Here is a 9959-nt window from a genome sequence, read left to right as displayed (position 1 = left end):
TCAGTTGGCTGCTAGGTGATCACGTCTCCCAGCTGCCAGTTTCCAGTGTCCACTCTGAAATGTAAACAGTTGAATTAAAGGAGTAGAAATCTGTTCACGTGAATATGAAGACAATTGCATTGTGCATAGAAAAGCTGGAGTAGATTAATTATGTGCACATTTCTTGGTACCTAACCTTCATTTATTTATGAGATTTTTATTCTCCCTGGCACTTTTTTCTCAAAGTTCAAAGTAATTTTATTATCAAACTATATATATGTCATCATACACTACATTGAGATTCATTTTCTTGCAGGCATTCATAGTAGAATAAAGAAATACAATAGAATCAATGAAAAACTATATACAAAGATTGACAAACAACTGTACTGCTACAACCAAAATGAGATTTTCAACCTGAATGACATCAGGGGCCATGATCCCTAAACCTCATACTATTCACCACAGATCTCAGATGGCCAGTTAGACTTGCGTCACCATACTTAGGATGAATGGGCCTCAGTGGTTGCCGCTCCCTGATTCTTTCAGGTGTGACTTTGGTTCTGAACCCTATTTCTTCCATTGTGTGTTCTGCAACACACAAAGTTGTGTTCATTCAATTCCAAGTTCTAGTATTGATATGCTGTTTGAATACCATATAATGGGCCTCTAATAGTGCTCTACAGTTTCTAAGTCTCATCTCTCTCTACAGATTTTCACTGTGACAATACACTAATTTAACCTGAATGTACAGCCAATGGGAAAAAGAATAACTGAGGTTATATTAAAAATATTTCACAAACAATTGATGGAAAATTATCTCCACTTAATGTCAGATAACCTCCTAAATCCTGGTTACCAAGGTTTTAACTTTACCATATTATACTAGATTACTGGAGTATCAAATTTTCAAATGTAATTTCATTTTCAGTATATTACAATCAAAGCAAGAGGGAAGAGGTAAAAGAAGCTCAGAGAGAAGCTGTTTTTTTAACTGATTGGGGCAAAGAGGCTAGACTGCGCAGGCCCATAACGTGGTGCGCCAAAGGTTTAAGAGAAAGATCGCCATATATAGCCGCCATCATCGTAGCGGCCATTGTCGGAGTGGACTGAGGCAGAGTGGGACGGCTTTGGCATGAACAGGCAGAGGCGAGGTTGAACCGGGCACGACTGCGCAAGTGCGTGAAAGTTGGCCTCTGAGATCAGTGGGAGAATTTAAAAAGCAAGCAGAGGCTGAGTATGAGCTTCACTTCAGGTGAGGTAAGGCTGGGTAAGCTCCTTTAATTAATCTAATTAGCTTAAGAGTAGGTAATGGAGGCAGCAGTTAGGGCAGTTGAGTGCTCTGTTTGCAGTATGTGAGAAGTCAGGGCGAGCACAGCTCTCCCTGATGACTACACCTGCAAAAGGTGCATCCAGCTGCAGCTCCTGACAAACTGTGTTAGGGAAATGGAGCTGGAGCTGGATGAACTTTGGATCATTCGGGAGGCAGAGTCAGAAATAGACAGGAGTTTCAGGGAGATAGTCACCCCTAGGGGTCAGGAGACAGGTAGTTGGGTGACTGTCAGGAGAGCGAAGGGGAATAGACAGGAAGAGTAGAGCATCCCTGTGGCCATTCCCATCAAAAGTAAGTATACCGTTTTGGATACTGTTGGTGGCAACAACCTACCAAGGACAAGTTGCAGTGGTTGCGTCTCTGGCACCGAGACTGGACCTTCAGCTCAGAAGGGAAGGAGGGAAAAGAGGAGAACAGCAGTGATAGGGGATTCAATAGTTAGGGGGACAGATAGGAGGTTCTGGGGAAGAGATCGAGAATCCCAGATGGTCTGTTGCCTCCCTGATGCCAGGGTCCACGATATCTCAGATCGAGTTCTCAGTATTCTCAACAGGGAGGGTGAGCAGCCGGACGTCATGGTCCATGTAGGGACCAATGACATGGGTAGGAAAAGTGAGGAGGTCCTGAAAGGTGAGTTTAGGGAGCTAGGTGCCAAGTTAAAGGACAGGACCTCCAGGATAGCAATCTCAGGATTGCGACCAGTGCTATGTGCAGGTGGGTTTAGAAATAGTAAGATAGTGCAGATCAACATGTGGCTGAAGACGTGATGCAGGAGTCCTTCAGATTTATAGATAATTGGGCAGTTTTCCAGGGAAGATGGGACCTGTTCCGACGGGACGGTCTACACCTGAACAGGAGGGGACAAATATTCTTGCAGGAAGGTTTGCTAGAGAGACTCCAGTGGATTTAAACTAGATACGGGGAGGGGGGAGGGGAACCAGAGTGTAGGAACAGATGTATGGGAGAAGGAAGAAAAAGAAGACAGTAAAGTTCTTTGTACTGTTAGAGATAAACAGAGAGGAAGAGGTGGAGAATTTCTTAAATGCATTTATTTTAATGCTAGGAGAATTGTAAGAAAGGTGGATGAGCTTAGATCATGGAGTGATACCTGGAAATATGATGTTGTAGCTATCAGTGAAACATGGTTGCAGGAGGGGTGTGATTGGCAACTAAATATTCCTGGATTTCGTTGCTTCAGGTGTGATTGAATCAGAGGGACAAGAGGAGGAAGTGTTGCAATGCTTGTCAGAGAAAATATTACAGTGGTGCTCTGGCAGGATAGATTAGAGGGCTCGTCTAGGGAGACTATTTGGTGGAATTGAGGAATGGGAAAGGTGTAGTAACACTTATAGGGGGTGTAATATACACCACCTAATGGGGAGCGAGAATTGGAGGAGCAAACTTGCAAGGAGATAGCAGATATTTGTAGTAAGCACAAGGTTGTGATTGTGGGAGATTTTTAATTTTCTACACATAGACTGGGAAGCCCATACTGTAAAAGGGATGGATGGTTTGGAGTTTGTAAAATGTGTGCAGGATAGTTTTTTGCAGCAATACATAGAGGTACCAACTAGAGAAGGGGCAGTGTTGGATCTTTTGTTAGGGAATGAAATAGGTCAGGTGATGGAGGTATGTGTTGGGGAGCACTTCAGGTCCAGTGATCACAATGCCATTAGTTTCAATATAATCATGGAGAAGGATAGTGCTGGACTGAGATTTTTGATTGGAGAAAGGCTAACATTGAGGAGACGTGAAAGGATTTAGGAGGAGTGGATTGGGACAATTTGTTTTATGGGAAGGATGTAATAGAGAAATGGAGGTCACTTAAAGGTGAAATTTTGAGGGTACAGAATCTTTATGTTCCTGTTAGGTTGAAAGGAAAGGTTAAAAGTTTGAGAGAGCCATGCTTTTCATGGGATATTGTAAATTTGGTTAGGAAAAAGAGAGATATCTACAATAAATATAGACAGCATGGAGTAAATGAATGGAGTACTCAAGGAATATAAAGAATGTAAGAAGAATCTTAAGAAAGAAATTAGAAAAGCTAAAAGAAGATACGAGGTTGCTTTGGCAAGTAAGGTGAAAATAAATCCATAGAGTTTCTATAGTTATATTAAAAGCAAAAGGATAGTGAGGGATAAAATTGGTCCTTTAGAGAATCAGAGTGGACAGCTATGTGTGGAACCGAAAGTGGTGGGGGAGATTTTGAACAATTTCTTTCCTTCGGTATTCACTAAGGAGAAGGATATTGAATTGAGTAAGGTAAGGGAAACAAGTAGGGAAGTTATGGAAACTATGACAATTAAAGAGGAGGAAGTACTGGCGCTTTTAAGTGGATAAATCTCCAGGTCCTGACGATATTCCCTAGGATTTTGAGGGAAGTTAGTGTAGAAATAACAGGGGCTCCGACTGAAATATTTCAAATGTCATTAGAAACGGGGATGGTGCCGGAGGATTGGAGAATTGCTCACATGGTTCCATTGTTTAAAAAGGGTTCTAAGAGTAAACCTAGCAATTATAGGCCTGTCAGTTTGACGTCAGTGGTGGGTAAATTAATGGAAAGAATTCCTAGAAATGGTATATATAATTATCTGGATAGAGAGGGTCTGATTAGGAATGGTCAACATGGATTTGTGATTGGAAGGTCATGTTTGACAAATCTTATTGAAGTTTTTGAAGAGGTTACGAGGAAAGTTGACGAGGGTAAAGCAGTGGATGTTGTCTATATGGACTTCAGTAAGGCCTTTGACAAGGTTCCACACGGGAGGTTAGTTAGGAAGGTTCAATTGTTAGGTATTAATATTGAAGTAGTAAAATGGATTCAACAGTAGCTGGAAGGAAAATGCTAGAGAGTAGTGGTGGATAACCGTTTGTCAGGTTGGAGGCCGGTGACCAGTGGTGTGCCTCAGGGATCTGTACTGGATCCAATGTCATTTGTCATATACATTAATGATCTGGATGATGGGGTGGTAAATTGGATTAGTAAGTATACAGATGATACTAAGGTAGGTGGCGTTGTGGATAATGAAGTAGGTTTTCAAAGTTTGCAGAGAGATTTAGGCCAGTTAGAAGAGTGGGCTGAAAGATGGCAGATGGAGTTTAATGCTGATAAGTGTGAGGTGCTACATTTTGGTAGGACTAATCAAAATAGGACATACATGGTAAATGGTAGGGCACTGAAGAATGCAGTAGAACAGAGTGATCTAGGAATAATGGTGCATAGTTCCCTGAAGGTGGAATCTCATGTGGATAGGGTGGTGAAGAAAGCTTTTGGTATGCTGGCCTTTATAAATCAGAGCATTGAGTATAGGAGTTGGGATGTAATGTTAAAATTGTACTAGACATAGGTAAGACTGAATTTGGAGTATTGTTTATGGTTCTGGTCACCGAATTATAGGAAAGATGTCAACAAAATAGAGAGTACAGAGAAGATTTACTAGAATGTTACCTGGGTTTCAGCACCTAAGTTACAGGGAAAGGTTGAACAAGTTAGGTCTTTATTCTTTGGAACGTAGAAGGTTGAGTGGGAACTTTTGATAGAGGTATTTAAAATTATGAGGGGTATAGGTAGAGTTGATGTGGATAGGCTTTTTCCATTGAGAGTAGGGGAGATTCAAACAAGAGGGCATGAGTTGAGGGTTGGGGGCAAAAGTTTAAGGGAATTTCTTTACTCAGAGAGTGGTAGCTGTGTGGAACGAGTTTCCAGTAGAAGTGGTAGAGGCAGGTTCAGTATTGTAATTTAAAGTAAAATTGGACAGGTATATGGACAGGAAAGAAATGGAGGGTTATGGGTTGAGTCCGGGTCAGTGGGACTAGGTGAGAGTAAGCATTCGGCACGGACTAGAAAGGCCAAGATGGCCTGTTTCTGCACTGTAATTGTTATATGGTTGTATGGTTATTACAACTCTTTTCTTTTTATACCAATTAAGTGAAGTCAACATTTTAAAACAACCCCCAGACTTTGCATTCATTCAAAATACTAGCCTTACCCTGACATTAAATTTGTTTCTAATGTAATGAATTATGACACCTCTGCCAGTTTTATCATAGTAAGTTTCAGAATCTGTATCTAGCAGGACCTGATTTCCAATGACCACTTCAAATGTTTTTGAACCAGCTGCAAAATAAGATTAGAGAAGATTAGTTTGGTAAATTCATTTGCAATTTTTCACAATAAGTAGTAAGAGCAAGTCAGAGGAAGATAATGAAATACATAATGTTTCGGATCAAGCTCTCCCAAATCAAGATAGAAAATATAATGGAAAGCTTTACCTTGTCTCCACAAAATATTGTAATCCCATCTCAAAAGAACTTTAGTTTTCTTTTTATGTCACAAACCATCAATCCATGGAAATATCACATTCAATGTTGTAAAACAATAAAACATGAAAACTTCCGGGGGGGGGGGGGTGGTTAAGTACCTTTTATAGGCACTGTATGAACTTCAATAAATATTTGATAAGGTTCTCTATGTTAAGTAGCTATGGAAAGTTAGCTTGCATCTATTCAGAGAGAGTTAGCTAATTGGCTTGATGGTAGGAAGCAGACAGTCATGAAGGAAGATATTTTTTTTCAAACTCAGTGCTCAGTGTTATGCTGATTGCTATTTGTCATCTATATCAATGATCCAGATGTGAATGTACAAAGCATTCCCTGAAAGTAGCATAGCAGCTAGACAGGCTGGTGAAGAAGGCTTCCAGCAAGCAGGCCTTCATCAGTCAGGGATGATGCTGGAGTTATACAAGATGTTGGTGAAGCCATATTTGATGAATTGTATTCAGTTTTGGTTACCCTGTTATAGTAAATATGCTATTAAGTTGCAAAGGGCACAGGGAAGATTTACCAGGATGCTGCTGTTTACTTGAGGGACTGAATCATGGAATGAGGTTGAACAGGCTGAGTTTTTTGTTTTACTGAAGTGCAGGAAAATGATCTTATAGAGGTATCTAAAATTTTGGGGAAACATAGATAGGGTGAATACAGACAGCCTTTTTCCCAGTGTTGGGGAATCAAAACCTATCAAAACCTGGACAGCATAGGTTTAAGACAAGAAAGATTTATTTGGAACCCAAGGGGGAACATATTCATCCAGAAAGTGGACAGTGGAATGAGCTGTCAGAGGAAGTGATTGCCATAGGTACATAAATAATTTTTAAAGGGTACTTGGACAGGTACATGATAGGAAAGAGTTGGAGAGAAAGGGGCCCAGTGCAGTCATAAGGGAATCTTGGTGAACATATAACAGTTAGGCCAAAGAGTCTGTTTCTGTGATCTATGGCTCTATTTCATTATAGGGATTTGCAATCAAGTTTGAAATGAAACACAGTTACACTTATGCACATTTCAAAGATTGATAAATATTATAAAAACTATTGCCACATATACAAAGCACAGCTGCAGTTCAGGAGCTTTTACTAACATAGATGATAAATTATATAAAAATTACTAACCAAATCCGATGCTTGACAAATCAAATGTCAACTGGTAAGAATCATTAATATCAAGAAATAGAATAGGATTTGGTATAAGGTTGTTCTGTTCCTCAGTAGACATGACACACTCATTTTCAACAATAGACCATGTGCCACTCTTTGAGCCAAAGTCAAACATAAACCACTGTCTTTCTTCAACTATGAAATAGTCTGGAGTTTGTTCTGGCATTGTACCATGTGCGATTACTAAATTAGTGCTAAAAACTCGAACTATCAGAAAACTACTGTATCCAGGAACAACCACCGTTTTCTCGAAATCATCAGCAATAAAGCCATATTCTGTTGAAAGAAGCAGATACTTCGAATCATCAGTTGATCTTCCACAACAACACTTACATGAGAACATTAGAAAGTAGCAGGCGAATGTTACAGGACTACCAGTGCCACCAGCTTTGTAATTCAATGAAATCATGGCTGATCTTTTACCCTTAGTACCACTTTCTAGTTGATTCCATTACTATTTAAAAATCTATTGATCTGTGTCTTCAATAATAATAGTTAATATTATATAGCACATTTCATACATTATGATGCAGGCTCAAAGTACTTTACATAGATTGTAAAGATAAATCAATACAGTCATTAAAATGAGACAAAATTAAAAACACAAACATTATATAGAATAAAATATAATGTAATATACCAAATTATATAAATGTAATCAACAATAACAGGTTAATGTTAACATTAACATTAATAGCTATCCTATAAGAAAGCCAAAGTGTTTTAAAACATTCCACAGTACTAGCCTGGTCTTTCTGAGCCAGTAGAGTATTCCTGATTTTTTGGTGCATAAGAGCAAAAGGCTGCATCAACAGTTCTTGGATGTTTGGCTCTAGGAACACTAAGTAAAATAGTATTTGTGAATCTAAGATTACGATTGGGGATGTAAGAGGATTGACACTCCAAAAAATATATGGAGAAGCTAGATTATTCAGAACCTTATAAACATTTAATTGGATTTCAAAATTGATCCTAACAGACATGAGTAGCCAAAATAATGATGCCAAAAACAGTGAAATGGGCTCAGATTTTCATTTTTTACTCAAGATTCTTGCTGTTGCATTTTGAACAAGCTGCAGCCGATTTATATACTTTACTTAATGATTGAGCTTCCACTGCCTCTTGTTAGAAAATTCCAACTACTCACTACCCTCTGGGTAGAAATAAAATCTTCTTTGTTCTGAATATCTCATTCCTTATTCTGAGGCTGTAACATCTGGCTCTGGACAACAAATCCAAGGGAAACCTATCAAACTAATGAAGAATTTTGATTGTTTTGACATGAATGCTAAGTGTTAAGCAATCTTACTCAAAGTTTATAAGAATGAAAGCTTATCAGATTATCTCATTAAGAAATACTATATTCTGAAAAAGATTGACAGGCTAGGTATTGCTAATTTATTTCCTCAGATAGCAATCAAAATAAAAAAGTGGTGCAAAAAGAGAGGGGGGAAATTACTGAGGTCATGTTCATGGGTTCATAGTACATTCAAAAAACTGTTGGTGGAGAGGAAAAAGCTCTTTCTGAAATGTTGAGTGTGTGTCTTCAGGTTCCTGTACATCCTCCTTAATGAGAAAGGCCATGTCCTGGGTAGTAGGTGTCCTCAATGATGGATGCCACCTTTTTGAGACATCATTTTTTGAAGGTATCCAGGATGCTGGGGAGGCTAGTGTTCATGATGGAACTGACAGAGTTTACAACTTCCTGCAGCTTTTTCCGATCCTGTGCTATGGCCTATCCATAAGGCCATAAGATACAGGAGCAGAATTAAGCCATTTGGCCCATCAAGCCTGCTCCATCAAGACTGATCAATTCTTCCTCTCATCCCCAATCTCCTGCCTTGTCCCTGTATCCCTTCATGCTCTGACCAATCAAGAATCTATCCACCTCTGCATTAAATAAAGACTTAGCCTCCACACCTACTGTGGCAACAAATTCCACAGATTCACCTCTCTCTGGCTAAAGACATTCCTCCTAATCTCCGTTCTAAAACAATGCCCCTCTATTCTGAGGCTGTGTCCTCTGGCACTAGATTCCCCCACCATAGGAAACATCCTCTCCACATTCACTCTCTCTCGAGGCCTTTCAACATTGGATAGGTTTCAATTCTGTCTGCCCTCATTCTTCTGAAATCTAGTGAATACAGGCCCAGAGCCATCAAATGCTCTTCATATGACAAGCCATTCAATCCTGGAATAATTTTCGTGAACCTCCTTTGAACCCTACCCAGAGTCAGCACATCCTTTCTAAGATAAAGGGGCCTAAAACTACTTACAATACTTCAAGTGAGGGCTCATCAATGCTTTCTAAAGTCTCAACATTACATTCTTAATTTTATATTCTAATCCTCACGAAAGAAAGGCCAGTATCACATTTGCCTTCCTTACCACAGTCTCAACCTGCAAATTTACCTTTGGGGAATCCTACACAAAGTCTCACAAGTCCCTTTGCACCTCAGATTTTTGAATTTTCTCTCTACTTATAAAGTAATCTACTCTTTAATTTCTTCTACCAAAGTGCATGTCCTACACTTCCCAACATTGTATTCCATCTGCCACTTCTTTGCCCATTCTCCTAATCTGTCTAAATCCTTCTGTAGTCACTCTACTTCCTCAAAACTACCTGCCCCTCTACCTATCTTTGTGCTGCCTGGTAAACTTTGCAACAAAGCCATCAACTCCATCATCCAAATCATCAACATATAATGCAAAAAGAGTCCCAACACAGAACCCTGTGGAACACCACTGGCCACCAGCCACCAACCAGAAAAGGCTCCTTTTATTCCCACTCTGCATCCTGCCAGTCAGCACAGCTTTATCCATGCTAGAATCTTTTCTATAATACCATGGGCTCTTAACTTATTAAGCAAAGGTTCAAAGTTCATTTATTATCAAAGCATATATCTATATACAACTCTGAAATATGTCTCCTCCGGATAGTCATGATGCAAAGAAGGTGTATGGTGTTTTGGCATTCATCAACCATAGGATTGAGTTCAAGAGCCGTGAGGTAATGTTACAGCTATATAAGACCTTGGTCAGACCCCACTTGGAGTACTGTGTTCAGTTCTGGTCACCTCACCATAGAAAGGATATGTATGCTATAGAGAGAGTGCAGAAGATGTGGCCTGGATTGGAAAGCATGCCTTATG

General features: G+C 39.6%; 1 protein-coding gene across 1 annotated transcript in view; it reads right to left on the bottom strand.

Moving 5' to 3' along the window:
- The window catches only part of LOC132404108 (cation channel sperm-associated auxiliary subunit beta-like), a 116701-nt gene continuing 106742 nt past the window's right edge, over positions 1 to 9959 (bottom strand). Inside the window, exons 8-10 of the mRNA XM_059988156.1 lie at positions 6763 to 7083; positions 5302 to 5429; positions 1 to 54 (exon numbers count right to left, since the gene is read on the bottom strand). Of these exons, the coding sequence (XP_059844139.1) occupies positions 1 to 54; positions 5302 to 5429; positions 6763 to 7083 (503 nt within the window). The remainder of the gene's footprint in view (positions 55 to 5301; positions 5430 to 6762; positions 7084 to 9959) is intronic.

Source organism: Hypanus sabinus, chromosome 2, assembly GCF_030144855.1.
Source record: "Hypanus sabinus isolate sHypSab1 chromosome 2, sHypSab1.hap1, whole genome shotgun sequence".
Classification (NCBI taxonomy): Eukaryota; Metazoa; Chordata; class Chondrichthyes; order Myliobatiformes; family Dasyatidae; genus Hypanus; species Hypanus sabinus.
This window is presented reverse-complemented; position numbering and strand designations above follow the sequence as displayed.